General features: G+C 37.8%; 1 protein-coding gene across 1 annotated transcript in view; it reads left to right on the plus strand.

Annotated features, from left to right (window-relative positions):
* The window catches only part of NGR-A29 (neuropeptide receptor A29), a 94,831-nt gene that overhangs the window by 62,794 nt on the left and 13,999 nt on the right, over positions 1-18,038 (plus strand). The window contains exons 4-5 of the mRNA XM_089736587.1: positions 6,426-6,630; positions 14,750-14,900. Of these exons, the coding sequence (XP_089592713.1) occupies positions 6,426-6,630; positions 14,750-14,900 (356 nt within the window). The remainder of the gene's footprint in view (positions 1-6,425; positions 6,631-14,749; positions 14,901-18,038) is intronic.

Genomic DNA, 18,038 nt, shown 5'->3' on the forward strand with positions numbered 1-18,038 from the left:
GGGCTCCAGAACCACTTAACACTAGGTGGGCTGTTTTACTGTACGTTATAGTTAAATTATGACACTTAACCCTTTGTCTGTATCTACGGTGTTGATATCTATGAGATACTGTAACCACTTTTAACACAATAAAAACAATAAATATTAAAACAAATAATACTTAGTACTAGTACTCTAATGTTAAGATTGATCTGTGGAGTGACAAGAATGGATAAGATAAGGAATGCGTATATCAGAGGAAGAGTGAAAGTAGCCCCGGTAATTAAAGAGTGGACGCTTACCGTGGTATGGACATGTGATGTGTAGAGAGAAGATGCATGTGATTAGGAGGTGTATGGAAATGGTAGTGCAAGGTAGAGAGGGAAGAGATCGACCGAATAAGACATGAGTGGAATGACGATATGAGAGAGAGAGAGAGAGAGAGAGAGAGAGGAGTGAGTGTTGAGCTGCCGGCTGATAGAAGAGAATGGAAGAGAAAAATTAGCTGCGCTGACCCCACCTAGTAGGATAAGTTGAAGAAAAGAAAAAGAAGTACTAGTACTTTAATATATTTGTATACTAGTATTAGTATGTTATAAAGTGGTTACAAAACGATATTACGTACTGTCGCTATTAATACAGTCAAACCTGGATAAGCGAGAGTTCAAGGGAGCACAATCTCATTCTCGCTTATAGAGGTTTCTCACTAACCCGAGTTTCTCGCAAATGCTCCCTCTGAATTTCATTTCGCGATTTTCCGGATTTAAACGCATTCACTATTTTGAGTTTATCACTTAATGACAGTACTTCAATTTTCCGTTTTGACATGATGCAGAACAGAACTTTTCTTCGCAATTGATTAACGATAAACTGAGTAAGGCCGACAAACAGGACGGTACACAGGCACACGTGTCCATTCGAAAAGAATGCGATAAAATAACAACGTTATTTAGTTCCACGAAATAGAATAGGTTCAATATTGACGAGAAAACAATTCAAAAACAATGGTAGGAAGTTCCACAAAAGTTAAGAATGAATCATAAAATAACAGATGTTAAATTTGTAATTTGTTTTTTCACTCGTTCCTCCTAAATAATATAAATAAATAAAGCTCGACTGTCGCTTATAGAGCTATAGATAAATAGCAGTCTCACTTACGGAGGTCCATGAGGGAAAAACGACTCGCTCTTACAGGGGTTTCTGTTTCTCTCTAATAGAAGTTTTAGGAGCTTAAAATGACGGGTCCTGGCTATTACTCTCACTTATAGAGTTTTCTCACTTATCCAGTTCTCACTTAACCAGGTTTGACTGTAATTAGCATATCCCTTTCTCTGCAGCCCATTTTTGAAAGAGACACAATGCATATTTTTATAAGTAAGAATAACAAATTATAAGTTGTTTAATTTTATTTCAACAATAATGTACGCTTCTCATTTAGTTTATTAGACTTGGTAAAAACGATATTCCGTTCGTTTATTAAGACGTCTACATAAAAGATATCCCATATTCGAACGGCATATGAGTGGAAGGGCAACAATGAATCTGGAATCATTGCGGAAACTTTCAATCGTTTTGTTTTTTGTTTTTTTCGTATTGGACATATTTTTCATGTCCTAACCCCGGCTTTAATCGCATTAATACACCGTAGGATACGTTTCACTGTTCTTTGCGTGAATTCACAAAGATGGCGTCTGAATATTTTTATATCAATAGCGTCTTAAAAAAGACGGTTACATAATTTAATATGTACATATTAGAATGCGCGTAGAGATTTTTGCGTTATGGTAAAAGTGCCAGATTGAAATAAATAAAATATTCATGGATCCAAAGTTGAACCTTACGTAAGTGAATATTTAGCAACCGCGCTCTCTCGGCTCGCAGTCGCAGTGATAAAAATAACCCCGCCAACTTTTTTTCCCCTACCTATGCTGATAGCCTTGAGAGGCTATTTCAGCTTCGCCCTAACATGTAGGTGAGCTCACAGGGCTCAAACCGGGAGTGTTGCTAGCACTGGCCCCAGCAAGAGCAGTGCTTCGCAGAATTTACCACCGGAATGGAAACGCGATCTACTGAGGAGACCCGGCGAGAAACTCAGTGGGTTTCCCGCCAATGCCCCCCGAAACCCAATTTATACATACTAGTGGTAGCCCCAAATTCGAAATTCGATCATAATTAATTTAAATTATAATTTTGAACATTATTATGGTTTTCTATTGTCACATTTCTATAATCATTGTTTTTTAAACACAGATTTCGCCAAAACTACACTATTGACAAATAATATGAAAGACAAACAATATTAATATATTCTCAATTAGACAATTAGTCGTCGTGGCCTAAAGGATAAGACGTCCGGCTGCATTCGCATCGAGCGATGCACCGGTGTTCGAATCCCGCAGGCGGGTACCAATTTTTCTAATGAAATACGTACTTAACAAATTTTCACGATTGACTTCCACGGTGAAGGAATAACATCGTGTAATAAAAATCAAACCCGCAAAATTATAATTTGCGTAATTACTGGTAGTAGGACCTCTTGTGAGTCCGCACGGGTAGGTACGGTACCACCGCCCCGCCTATTTCTGCCGTGAAGCAGTAATGCGTTTCGGTTTGAAGGGTGGGGCAGCCGTTGTGACAATACTGAGACCTTAGAACTATATCTCAAGGTGTGTGGCGCATTTACGTTGTAGATGTCTATGGCCTCCAGTAACCACTTAACACCAGGTGGGCTGTGAGCTCGTCCACACACCAAAGCAATAAAAATAAAAAAAAACCACGGACTTACAATAAACAAATGAGTACAGGTATTTGTGTGGCTGCGTCAAATACATGGTAGTGTGTGTAATGTTTTTTTTTTAATTGATTTAATGTATTTTTATGCATAATTTTAAAAAAAACTAAAGGTCCCGCAGTAGTCGAAATTTGACTATAATTAATTGGAATTATAAGTTTGTACAATATTATGGTTGTATTTTATACTTCTTTAATCACAAATTTCGCCAAGGCTACACTATTAAAAATATTATTAAGGACAAACAATATTTAATCTATTCTCAGTTTGACCACAGACGTCAAGAACAAAAGTTTGACAATAAACAGTATGCATGCGTGTGTGCGTCAAATACATGGTATGTAGTGTGTGTAATGTTTTCTTTATTGATTTAATGTATCTTTTAGGCATTACTTTAAAAAAATATTAGCATTGTGCACTTCTTCTCTGTATTCTGTATAAGTGTGGGAAATTTCATACTCCTCCGTCCGCGAAATTTTCGTAAAAAGGTGGTACCTACTAAGTTTTCACGTATCAATATATAGATTAAATCGCGTCATTGAAAAATACTAATACAATTATTATTGCTACTGAATATCTGTTGCGCTCGTAATGAAAATTTGAAAATTAAAACTGGACCTCTTGTGAGTACGCGCGGGTGGGTACCACCGCCCTGCCTATTTCTGCCGTGAAGCAGTAATGCGTTTCAATTTAAAGGGTGGGGCAGCCGTTGTAACTATACTTGAGACCTTAGAATTTATATCTCAAGATGGGTGGCGCATTTACGTTGTAGATGTCTATGGGCTCCAGTAACTACTTAACACCAGGTGGGCTGTGAGCTCGTCCACCCATCTAAGCAACAAAAAAAAAGAGCAAATACAAGATCAATCCGATTGTTTTTACGATTGATTTGGTTACTGCCATTTTCGAAAAGCTACGAAATTACTTCATCTTCATCTGGTATAGGTAGCCTGTAAAGTATAATAGGAACGATTACCGAGAAAATCATTTGCTGGGGAACGTTTTGTGAACTGGTGCTCATGATCCCTTTTACGATATAATGAATGGCAAAACACAGAGATATTGTTAATTCATTTTAGGTTTTCTCTAAAAAATTTCATCATTGCCTTCATAGGCAGACGTATATCTTCCTAACCTAGTGCCTGCCTCTTTCTGTTTAATAGTCATTGTTTTCTAAATATTTTATTTTGCTTTGTGTCTGTATGTTTCAAGGGAGCCGGCAATATTCCTATTGTTACGCGCTGGTGTTCGGGATAAATAAAATTCCACCGAAGTGTAAATTAAAAACTGTATTCAACACTTAGAACACTTAAAACACTTTAAAACTCTCAATTCGCTTCTTCCGCTTCGCTTCATGTGATCCGTTCACTGTTTCGCGTCGAGTAGTTCCGATTTCTAAGTGACTGCGTGCCATCTCTGCAACGCTTTTATAATCGAGACGAAATCTCTGGAATATTCGAGAATATTCCACAACAGCCGAGTACCGTGTTTCCGCTATCTGACAATAGATGGCGTTGTACTTCTCGAGCGTTCTAGATGCTACTAGATCCTTCGGTATTCGTTCGACTATTCGGCGATAGATGGCGTTACTTTTACCGACGTAATACTATTATCCACGTCCATTGACAGTTACCAATTGGATTTTACGCACTTTTTGACTATCTTCGATGAATAAAATATGCGATTCATAGCGTTACTACACGCTTAGGTAGGTAGCTCCTTGTTCACACTAGCGCATATCGTTTTAGCATTAATCTAACTAGCATCTCATGTATTTGTACCCTTATTGAAGTCAACTAGTTAACAGTTTTAGATGAGAAGTCTACAACCTTGCTCAATGAGCTTTTTCAGTTATGTAATAGCGTATTTGGTAGTAAATGTGTAATAATGTAAAGGTTTTCATGTAAAGGTTTTCATGTACCTAGTCAGGTCATAAATTCTGTCACATGTTTAATGTAAAATAATTGAAACAAGTTTATTCATTATGTAACCATTCATATACCAAAATGAACTTAACAACACATAGATTCTTATGACACTAAAGTTTATTCAAAATGACCTCCGTGATTTTGAATACAGGCCTTCAATCTGCGCGGCCAGTCGTCTATCGCAGCACGAACGAGGTCCATGTCAATATCGGCGGCTGCCTTAATCAAGGATGTCTTGAGTGACTCCAAATTGGGATGAGGCTTTGAGCACGCCTTTTCCTCCAAGTGTTGCCATATCTTGTAATCTAACGGATTCAAATCTGGACTGGAGGAGGGCCAGTCTTCGTGCCGGATGAAGTCGATTTCACGCGCCGCCAGTCAGTCTTGTGTGCTCTTCACTCTATGAGCTGGCGCCGAATCTTGTTGGCATGCCCAGTGCCTGTTATTAAACATGGTATAAGAAACAGGTTCCACAAGGTTCGTCAGGACTGTATTTTGATACACAACTGCATTCGTTTTTACACCTTGCTCACAAAAATGTACCTCTGTTAAGCCCCAATAAGAAACTCCCAACTATACCATGAGCGAGGATGGAAAATTACCTCGTTGGACACGCGGAATACGGTTGCTCGCTTCTTCACCACTGTGTGCGTACACCTTATCATTTTGTTTGTTGTAGCTCTCTTCTACGGTAAAATTTTTTTTATCAGAAAAAATAATTTCCCGATATTTTTTTCCCCGCGTACCGCTTCAACAAAGCGCGGCATCTCTTCAGTCTCAGGTCCATTAGACGAGCATTCAAACGATGTCCTGTTTTTCTTCGATATGCCCGAAGCCCTAAGTCTTCATTTAACACCCTTTTCACCGTGGTTCTGCTTAACCCCATCTGAAGGGCCAACAGTTTCTGCTTACGTTTGGGATTTCTTTGAATTCGCGCCTTCACAACTTTTATCAATGCTAGAGTCCTAACAGACCGAAGGCGACCACTTCTTGACCTGTAATCTACACTAGAGTCTTCATTGTATCGTTTGATGGTACGATAAACGAATCTTTTGGTTATATTCAAATTTTTCAGTATGTTAAAAATTTGAATTGGCGCGTAACCGCAACGATGCAACGCAATAACTGCAACACGGTCTTCTTTAAAAGCGTCCACTTCATATTTAAAAATGAATAAAATTCTAAAAGTATACATTTTTATTATCATGAACAATTCGAAATTCGAATTCAATAAACTTTTTTGTGGCCAGCATTCTAAAAGAAAAGTTTTTACTGTGTGACAATACTTATGACCTGACTAGTTATATTATGTTTTTTTTCTCTAGTATTATACAATGAACTGCTTTTTTTACCATTGCATGCAGTCGGTACCTGTAATTGTGTTAGCATTAGTGTGAGATCAATGTATAAAATCTCAGTAAATGACCACCATTTTACTGAGATTATAATATATCATCCCATATCATCACATCTCATGTAATTTTCATTTAATTTCATTTCACTCCTTAATATCATTTGTCATAAAAATAATTTGAATATAAATTAAAATAAGACATGACTTAAAGGTCTTAGTTACCACGTCATAAAATCCCATTCCAAACAAAAAAAATGTATAATATATTACCTGTAATGGTCTGTGCTGATATAACATGTTGGTACCCAATAAACAAACAAAAAAATCTAACAAATTACATCCGTGAGATTTTCATCTATACTGTTGTCCGCAGAGCATGGTATTCCGTGTGAAGCACCATCCTCGTGTGATCGGCTTCGAGCAGTGCGTGTCCTTTGACGCGTTCAACTCCTACGAGCAGGAAGTAGCGTACAACGTGTTCTGTATGTGCGCGATGTATTTCCTGCCCCTGATTGTCATCACGGTCTGCTATGTTTGCATCTTCTGCGAGATACGAAAGAGCAGTAAAGAGCTTGGTGGTGAGTTGACATTTTTTATTAAAACTACCCAGGTAATAGATTTTTTTTATTATTTTAAAATTCTCTTGTAACATATTTTTTGGTCTGTATGGGCAGACGAGCATACCGCCCATCTGCTCTTATGTGGCTTACCGTTACATATACTCTAAAACGGTTGTTCCCATAAAACTTTTGATTGCCACGCGCCAGGATGACATGTAAGACGAAATTTATATTGTTAATTCATGCAATATACAATCCTCAATTGAAATACATATATGTGGGATGGTATCGCGAAATCTAGTGGATATTTGGCTTAACAACAAAATCTTTTATTTAAAAAAAAAAACTATTCGTAGCATTGTCATGTCAATTGTTGACTGTCATTCATATTTTCCTATTTTACAATAAAATTAGTGAGCCAGTGTGAATTGACCAAAAAGTAGCGATCTTCCCACTTATACGCATATATCGGGACGCTGCTGGGAGGCCGAATTATCGCATGTGGTTGTTGATTCTTGAACTCGTCATAAGAGCATAAGAGTACATGAAATTTGAAATACGAAGACCGTATTGTAGACTTTTCTTTGTTTAATTATAAAAGCTGTTAAATTACGAAAAAAATTTGAGAGTACAAAAATAATTAGTGATTCAGAGCCAATGGGTTTCAAAATGACCACAACGTGCGACCGATGTCATCAAGATAAAATGACGTTCTTGATGTAACTTGACGTTCGCTCGCCATGACAAACCCAACTCCAGTCAGTGTTACCAGCTCGGAATTAAAATCAGGGCCCTGAAACTGCGATACTTTAAGACAAATATATTTTTTGTATCATGTAAACTATCGACATCTTGTAGCAGATGCCCCTAAACTTATATATTGTTAAAGTTATGACATTTAATTATTGTGTAACTAAACACAAAAAATAAAAATTTAATAAATCATACAAGTTACAAAATCCTTCATTAAAAATAAAATATAGGATAGGTAATATGTTACTGTCATCTACAGGAGCAATGAGAAACTAATCGAAGCCATCTAGTGGCCGACGCCCGTAAACATTTTTGTTGTGTGCTTGAGTTGCTTAGGTGTAACTAGTTTATGTGTATTATCTATGATTAAAATTACCATTTAACCGAATACAGCACGATTAATCAAATATATCAAAATAACAATGATTTACCAACGATTATAAAATTAACAAAATTTAATAATAACTTCCTAAAATTAACTGATCTTCATTACTTAAAAATGACACGCATCTTTATTTATATAAGTTCTAAAAACTCAAAGTAAACCAATAAAATCTATCTATAATAAGTATGTTGACAAAAAGTTTAAAGAGGCTTCAATAACTCCATACACTCTATAGTTTAATCTGTAGTAGTTTTAGAGTCTGAACATAGCAAGCTGTTTCATAATTCCGCCATGTTTTAGAGTTCTATTGGCAAAAGTGGTTTTGAAAACGTGCGCCCCTGAGCTGACATCTGCGCTAACGCGTTTGTATCGCCTCTCTTATTGCACTAACAGGGTTCCGTCTTCATGGAAGACCGCCCACGTCCACCCTATCCCCAAGAAGGGTGACCGGTCGGACCCATCGAGCTACAGGCCTATCGCGATAACTTCCTTGCTTTCCAAGGTGATGGAGCGAATTATAAATACACAACTCCTGAATTATCTTGAAGATCGCCAGCTGATCAGTGACCGACAGTACGGTTTCCGTCACGGTCGCTCAGCTGGCGATCTTCTTGTATACCTTACTCACAGGTGGGCTGAAGCCTTGGAGAGCAAGGGCGAGGCTCTTGCTGTGACCCTTGATATCGCGAAGGCCTTCGACAGGGTCTGGCATAGGGCGCTTCTATCGAAGTTACCATCTTACGGAATCCCCGAGGGTCTCTGCAAGTGGATCGCTAGCTTTTTGGATAGGCGGAGCATCACGGTCGTTGTAGACGGTGACTGTTCTGATACCATGACCATTAACGGTTCCACAAGGTTCGGTGCTCTCCCCCACGCTTTTCATCCTGTATATCAATGACATGCTGTCTATTGATGGCATGCATTGCTATGCAGATGATAGCACGGGGGATGCGCGATATATCGGCCATCAGAGTCTCTCTCGGAGCGTGGTGCAAGAGAGACGATCAAAACTTGTGTCTGAAGTGGAGAACTCTCTGGGGCGAGTCTCCGAATGGGGTGAATTGAACTTGGTTCAATTCAACCCGATAAAGACACAAGTTTGCGCGTTCACTGCGAAGAAGGACCCCTTTGTCATGGCGCTGCAATTCCAAGGAGTATCCCTGCAACCTTCCGAGAGTATCGGGATACTTGGGGTCGACGTTTCGAGCGATGTCCAGTTTCGGAGTCATTTGGAAGGCAAAGCCAAGTTGGCGTCCAAAATGCTGGGAGTCCTCAACAGAGCGAAGCGGTACTTCACGCCTGGACAAAGACTTTTGCTTTATAAAGCACAAGTCCGGCCTCGCATGGAGTACTGCTCCCATCTCTGGGCCGGGGCTCCCAAATACCAGCTTCTTCCATTTGACTCCATACAGAGGAGGGCCGTTCGGATTGTCGATAATCCCATTCTCTCGGATCGTTTGGAGCCTCTGGGTCTGCGGAGGGACTTCGGTTCCCTCTGTATTTTATACCGTATGTTCCATGGGGAGTGCTCTGAGGAATTGTTCGAGATGATACCAGCATCTCGTTTTTACCATCGCACCGCCCGCCACCGGAGTAGAGTTCATCCATACTACCTGGAGCCACTGCGGTCATCCACAGTGCGTTTTCAGAGATTTTTTTGCCACGTACCATCCGGCTATGGAATGAGCTCCCCTCCTCGGTGTTTCCCGAGCGCTATGACATGTCCTTCTTCAAACGAGGCTTGTGGAGAGTATTAAGCGGTAGGCAGCGGCTTGGCTCTGCCCCTGGCATTGCTGAAGTCCATGGGCGACGGTAACCACTCACCATCAGGTGGGCCGTATGCCCGTCTGCCTACAAAGGCAATAAAAAAAAAAAGGATAATTTTGTATTACTATTTTTTATTTGACCTGTTTTTAAGTCTTTACCAGTACACAGCCCGCAAATCCAACTTTGAAATCACTTTGCGTTACAATTATCTCTGCTTTCAAGCCGGATCCGACTGTCTGATACCTCCACGTCTGTACTTATGTAATAGTTAGATGTTTTACTGGGAGAAGATATAGCTGGAATGAAAAATTAACATCTAATGAGCGTTATAAAAATATACCAGTGTTTCCAGGAGGAAATTTTCCGATATTTCTAAGGAATCTTAAACAAAAAAGTTATCATAATATATATTCTTGGAAAGATGCTCATTCATTAAAAAGTACCTACATAACCTAAAAATAAAAATTATGAAAAAAGCCAAATAAAATATTGAAGATTTAAAACCGGCCGTTCGCAATGTTCATTTGTATGAGTATTAATATGAGGCACGGACATACAGACTTGAGACTTGATAAAGATTCGAGTCCCGCAGGCGGGTACCAAATTTTCTAATGAAATACGTACTTAATAGATATTCACGATTGTCTTCCACGTTGAAGGAATAACATCGTGTAATAAAAATGAAACCCGCAAAATTATAATTTGCGTAATTACTGGTGGTAGGACCTCTTGTGATTCCGCACGGGTAGGTACTACCGCCCTGCCTATTTCTGCCGTGAGGCAGTAATGCCTTTCGGCTTGAAACTCTTCAAGCCGAAAGGCATTGCAACTACACTGAGACCTTAGAACTCATATCTCAAAGTGGGTGGCGGCATTTGCATTGTATATGTCTATAGGCTCCAGTAACCACTTAAAACCAGGTCAGCTGTGAGCTCGTACACTACTAGGCAATAAAAAAAGTATGTAATATAAAGAGACAGACAGAGAGAGATATAGAAAGTTGCCCGAAGGGTTTATAACACATTTTCGTTACGTGACGTAAAACGAACCGCGTTATTCTATTGGAAATTAACTAAGTTTCCCTTAATAATCCGATCTGAAATCTTTGAAAGAATGGAAAATGGTGGGATACATTTAGTTTAAAATAACACTATGTACCTACATTATGAATTAACTCAAAACGGGAGCTCAATTTATGTTCGAGGGAAAAAGTTATTTTATTTTTTGTTTCGGTTCCCGTCATCGCTACATTATTATAAAGCAATCTGAAGTCAATTTACGGGCTTTTAAACATAAAATGCCTCTTGTATAAAGAAATGTAAAGCCATACATATTGTATATTAGAATAATTGACCGACGAAATCAGTTTCAAGGGATTCTTTCTGTGGAGTACTTCTCGCTATTTCTCTCGAATGTAATTTCGGATTTAACTTTCCGCCCACACGAGAACATTATTACCACGTATATTGAGAAAGTAAGAATAGTATTCTGAATTATTGGTTACGTAACTTTTTTATTACCATCCAAACATAAAATTGGCGATAATCGATGCCCATCGAGCCACATGAATACTAGTGCCGGTACATCCAAGTTGCCCACCGCTGACGACTAATCAAACCACGTATGTAAGATAGATCGTGACGCTTAGAAATTATCTCTGGCAATGAACTGTGCATGAACGTACCGGCTACAGATATAATCTTTGTGCTAGTTAAAGTGATTATTGTAGAGATAACATCGGAAGGAAGATCTTCCACCGAGCGGGTGATATTGCTCGGTAGCCCGACGGTCAGAATGTTGTTGTTCGGAACTTGTATGTATGCAAGCTTATCTTGAAAACGTCGTAAGCGAGATTCAGGCATCTGTCAAATATATTGTATTCTGTTATGGCTACCGCCACAATTATAAATAGAAAAAAAAAATTCTCTTGCCAGCTGTGCTGGATTGGATCTGCATTCTGTATCCAATACATCATGGTCCCATCTCCAGAGGGCGTTCTCTTTGTGCTATCTATCAGCTTCGTAATTCATAACAAAGGGTGCCTGTCAGTTCATCATATCTATATATAAATACATGAAGCAAAAACGTTGTACCTCTTTTTACGAAAACCACGCGAACGGAAGAGTATGAAATTTCCCCCACTTATAGAGAATATTGAGAAGGAGTGCACAATGCTAATATTTTTTTACAATTATGCATAAAAAATACATTAAATCAATAACAAAAAACATTACACACACTACCATGTATTTGACACACACACGCATTTATACTGTTTTGGTTATTGTTTAATTTCTGTGGCCAAATTGTGAACAGATTAATACTGTTTGTCTATAATATTATTTGTCTATAGTATAGTCTTGGCGACATCTGTGGTTATAGAGAAGTATAGGAATATACGATAAAGGGAAGATCTTCCACCGAGCGGGTGATATTGCTCGGTAGACCGACGGTCCGAATGTTGTTGTTCGGAACTTGTATATCCAAGCTTATCTTGAAAATGTCGTAAGCGAGATTCAGGCATCTGTCAATTATCTTGCGTTGTATGATGGCTACCTGCCACAGAAGTATAATAGTCTTTGATAATAGAACCATAATAATGTTCAAGCTTATAGTTTAAATTATTAATTCTAGTCGAATTTCCATTACTGGGGGACCACTAGTGATTATAAAAAGCTCAAAACGTGTGCTGTTGTATGCGAAGCTGCTCTGATCGAGGGGAACGATTCAAACGGAACGTTCTATTACGTGTAAATTGTACAAAATCAGGATTGACGTAAACAACAGTGCACTTCCATGAAATTCGAAACGCAGCCCCGATGCCGGCAGTTTTATTTCAAAGTTTAAAGTTATTTAATATTTCAAAGCAAAAGGCAAACTTTCCTTAGACAGAACAATAATATACATAGTTGGCGCTCCGTGACATCTTGAATTTTCTTTGAAGAAACCGTAATGGACCGTTTATTTTGAAAGTGGTGTAAGTCCATTTTCTTTTGTTTCGAGAAAATTAAAGGTTACTATATTTGTTGATTTAAAAATACAGGCAAATCATATGAGGTCTGGCTATGCCACCTACCTCTGTCAATTGGACTTACACCACCTTCATAATCGATGATTATGCAATTTCATTTACCGACCGATTTTAAGTTGTACATGGCATTTTTTGAGAAATTAAACACGGACTAGTTATATATAAAAAAATTACATTAAATTAAGCATGAATTACGTGATAGCTCATTTGTCTCAAAAATGGACTTACACCACTTTCAAAATAAACGGTCCAGTTCATGGAAATGGTGGGCAAATAGCTATCGCAGCTGCAACTGCAGCGGACGCCATTAGTGTCCGTCACTTATAGCTTCGTAAATATAATTTTATGTATAATACACTTCCGACCATTAGAGTATTTTTAAACTAGAAAATAGGTAGGTGTAGTGTTTTTTATCTAATCTACGTGAAGAAAGCACATACTAGTCATTGTCAAATAAACTGTACATATATGCAAAAAAAATCATTAATTACATGAACAAAATAGAATTTTGAAATCATTATAACATAACATAACGACATCTTTAATAATAGTATTTAGCGATAAGACCGCCTGTTCAAATATATATTATATTAAATATGCTAAATATACTTTAAAATTTTATATATATTCATGTATATATACCATTTAAATGTTAATTACTACAGTCATTCAGTGTTGTTACATTTTAGCAATTTAAAATATTAAAGGTTAAAGTATGAAATTGCTCATTAGTACTGAAAAATTGAATTTAGTTTTTTTTCATTTAACATATTTCTTTAATCAAAATATCTACCATTATTATCTATACATTGCTGCCATCTAATGGGAAGGTCATTTATGCCTTTACGATAGAACCCTGGTGATCTAGATTCTACAAACTATATGAAAGCATTTTGTACTGCCTTTTTATTTATTTATTTTTATTGCCCTTGTAGGCAGACGAGCATACGACCCACCTGATGGTGAGTGGTTACCGTCGCCCATGGACTTCAGCAATGCCAGGGGCAGAGCCAAGCCGCTGCCTCCTGGGAAGAAAACTTTTTATCACGTAGAAAATTGTCCAAGTCACGAAAAAAATGGTAGTACGTTAGAGCAAGGTCTGGCGAATACGGAGGGTGCCGAATGGTTTCTAATTGCAGTTTCTGTAGAGTTAAAACGGTTTCTCGTACTGTATGAGAACTCGCGTTCTCATGGAGCAATAATGGTGAAGATCGATTCATGAGTCGGGGCTGTTTCTTTTCTGTTGTTGTTTGGAGTTCGGCACAGTAGACATCTCCCGTTATTGCTTGACCAGATCGGAGAAAGCTATAGTGAATAACACCATGCTGAGACCACCAAACTATTACCATTACCTTTTTATTGGTGGTCTGCCTACAAGGACAATATAAAAAAAAAAACGTGTGGCACTCTGAGACTGCCGCGGTAAAGCTATTGCATAGCATTTTTTTCAACTTATGCAATTATAAATCTACAAAAATAATTTAATATTAAAACAACAATAAAATAAGATCCGGCGAGAAACTCAGTGGGCTAACTTTCAATGAATCTGCTACATTGTGAGTATTCCATTTTGACCGCGCACTCACTAGAGGGCGCTACATGGGATAGAGACACGCCTTTGGATGCTAGTTCTAACTCTGATTCGCCCAGAATCAACGGTTTAGCTAGTTTATTTTTAATGCCACTCCAATCACTGAATGAGTAGTAGGAGTAATAATAAAATTCTTCGACTAAGCGATAGAAAATGGCACGCCCAACGCATTGTAATGTGATATAATTTTCTATTTTACAATTCCGTTTGTCGCCGATAGATGGCGCTTGACGCAAAAGCTGAATCGTGCTATCGTTGTGTTACCCACCAAATTATATCACATATTTTGATAGTACATAAACCGGTGTTAAGACTTCTTACTTTGAACACTACACAAGCGCAACGTGTGAATGTGTTGAACGCGAGCTACATAGTAGGCGTAGTGAGGGGGGAAGGTTTTTTTGTTACGGAATTTCACGATTCCGCTCTCAAGCTGCGCTCAAGGCCCGCGAAAAAATCTATGCAATAGCTTAAAAAAAAAAACATTCAATTAACTTAAATACCGGCTTAATAGAACATTTCTTTACACGCGTACTTTATTAATCTAACCGGATTGTATGATTTCTTTGCACAAGAAACCTAATGATATGCACTGAACTTTTTTTAACAGACAAATACCACAGCGGACTTAAGCCCGTGCGCCTTCGGAGATCAGACAGGAGTCTGTTAGAGCGAGCCCGCAGGCGGACCCTGCGTATGACAGTAACCATTGTGTCAGTCTTCGCATTGTGCTGGTTACCGTACGCGATCATGGCGATGTGGTAAGCATTATAATTTACATTTATTTTTACTAGTCGTCCCCCGGTAGACAAAATTCGACTATAATTAATTGAAATTATATGTTTGTACACTATTAAGATTCTATTATCAAAGACTATTATATTCACCGATTTCGCCAAGATTACACTTTAGACAAATATTAATAAATAATTCTCAATTTGACCACAGGCAATAAGAAAAGTTTTACAATAAACAAATAGTATGCATGCGTTTGTGTGTGTGTGTGTGTGTCAAATACATGGTAGTGTATGTAGTGTTTTTATTTATTGATTTATTATTAACTAGCTTTTGCCCACGACTTCGTCCGCGTGGAATAGTTCACAAATAAATATGCAAAATTAAATGTATATTTTTCAATATTTCTGAGAGATTTTCTTAATATTTGTTTCCGTAAGAACCTTGTACAGAGTATTAGAAAACTACAAAAAAAAAAGTTAGCCAAATCGGTCAAGCCGTTTTCATGTTATGTCGTGACAACGGAAAACGGGTTTCATTTTTATATATATAGATTGACTGATTGACATAATGATAGCTAATATTGACATAGAGTGCTTACTACTGTATTGATATAATTATGTGTTTCTAATTCATTTCCTTTGTATATTTAATTAATTGAATTAGTATATTGTTCATTTTCTATTTGTATTGTTGACCTATTTGTGTGCTGACTATTGTATTATTATTATTTTATGGATTTTTTCTGAAATAAATGTTTTATTATTATTATTATTATTAATATATAAATTGCTTAGATAGGTGGACGAGCTCACGGTCCACCTGCTATTAAGTGGTTACTGAGTCCATAGACATCAAGAACATAAAGGCCGCCACCCACCTTGAGATATGTGTTCTAGAGCGTCGGTTTTTACAGTAAATGGGTACCCCAGCCTCAAACTAAAATGTATTAGTGCTTCATACCCTGGTGGTGGCTGGTGGTACATACCCTTGCGGGCTCACGAGGTGTCCTAACATGAGTAATTACGCAAACTATATTTAAAAATTACGTATTTTTCGGATTTCGGAAATAATTCACTAGATGTAGTTTCAAGTTATTTTTAAAAATTCTTCTTGATCCCTGGCAGCTGTCTGCCTGTACCTTTGGGCGGATTTAATGCGGCAGAGGTTCCTTTAGCAATAGGAGACTCTAAATATAACAATTCAATTATACTACGAACAACAAAAAAGAGGTATTTTGATTTCAAAGACCTCATATTTTTAAATTGAGCATTGAAGATAATGTTCATTTTTTTGAATCAATGCTACCGATTTATGAGTAAGATTTATCTACGTTTAAACATGGGGCTGTCTTCGGTTTTTTGTGCATACCCGATCCTGTAGACCGAATGGTAAACAGTCGACGTCCACCTATGCAAGTCATTACGGATCCTTCCGATGCATTAACGGTGCTTTTAGGTACCTCAAGCACCGGTCTCCGTCCTCACCGAACCCGTCGCTTGCGATGAAGGGCTTGACGAGTAAATTAACCCACAGACACAGCCCACTGAGTTTCTCGCGGGATCTTCTCAGTGGGTCGCGTTTCCGATCCGGTGGTAGATTCTGCGAAGCACAGCTCTCACTAGGGTTCGTGTTAGCAACATCGTCGGATTTGAGCCCCGTGAACTAACCTACACGTCAAGGAGAAGCTGAAATAGCCTCTCAAAGCTTAGCATAGGTAAGAAAAAACAACGTTTCTTCAAGTCGAATAATGAAAAGTATTTTTACGGTTTAATCACAATGTTTTTTTTTAATGCTTAGGTGGGTCAAGCTCACGGTCCACCTGGTGTTAAGTGGTTACCGCAGCTCATAGACAACTATAACGTACATTCCGCCACTCATCTTGAGACAAGAGTTCTAAAATATAAGTTTTTACAGTACAACGGCTGCTCCGCCCTTCAAACCGAAACGCATTACTGCTTCACGGCAGAAATAGGTAGGGTGGTAGTAACTACCTGTGCGGACTCGCAAGACATCCTACCACCAGTAGAATTTATTTGATATTTTAGACGTGAAGCCGTCTTCTCATCTCAGCTAATCAAAATAAAATAAAGACATTGACAAATTTCGGGTCGGGTCGGGTCGCGTCTGAAATATGGTTGACTTCTTGTAATGAATACAGCGCAGAAAATACCCGAAAACGCCGAAATTATATGAATGAAAGAAACTCAACATCACAGTCACATATTTGCTTCTCAAAATGCTAATTAAATTTGTATAAGTTTATTTATATAATAAGGGGCCAACTCCGGCTCCGCTCGGGTCTTTAACAAAAATTTCAACGATATTTGCCGTTGTTTTATTTATTTAAATAAAAGAACACTTATTGCGACATAACTATAATAGATAGACATATGCTGTCCCGACACTTTTTGTAAATAATAATGTATTCTACAAAGTCGTAGTACATTATTTTATTCTATCATCAATAGATTTCGCAGGGGACGCGATCTAAAGAATATTTTAGGTAATTTTTTTACACCTTGGGTTACATTATTGGAGTTTTAGTAAGGACCCATAATTTTTTTAAAAACAATTATAGACTATGTCACTCGGAAATAGTGTACCTTCCAAACAGTGAAAGAGTTCTTCAAATCGGTTCAGTACTTTCGGAGCCTATTCAATAAAAACAAACAAACAAATCTTTCTTCTTTACAATATTAGTATTACGGTTTTACATAACAATAAAACCGATATTATGTGCCGAGAAGGAAAACATACAGCATTGTATTATGAAGAAGCAGTGTGTACTTAGCTTAAATTCCTTGTCTATATCCAACCATAGACAGTCAATTTAGTTCCATCTTTAGCCGCTAGGTGCTGCCAGCAAGTATAAAGGAAGCGCAGCCATCTTTGATCTTCATAGTCTTCACCAGGAAGAACTTCCTGCAATGCTGTATGTTTTCCTTCTCGGCACATAATATCGGTTTTATTGTTATGTAAAACCGTAATATTGATGTGCCTTTGGAAAACATACAGCATTGTATTATGAAGACGTGTTTGTTATCTGCTGGTGAAATTATTAAGCACAACGCTATGATGAAATAGGTAAAGCCATAATAAAATTATGAAGCGCAATGATAATGTTCATAATTTATATAATTATTAAATCGAAAAAACACAGT

Source organism: Bombyx mandarina, chromosome 21, assembly GCF_030267445.1.
Source record: "Bombyx mandarina strain Sakado chromosome 21, ASM3026744v2".
Lineage (NCBI taxonomy): Eukaryota > Metazoa > Arthropoda > Insecta > Lepidoptera > Bombycidae > Bombyx > Bombyx mandarina.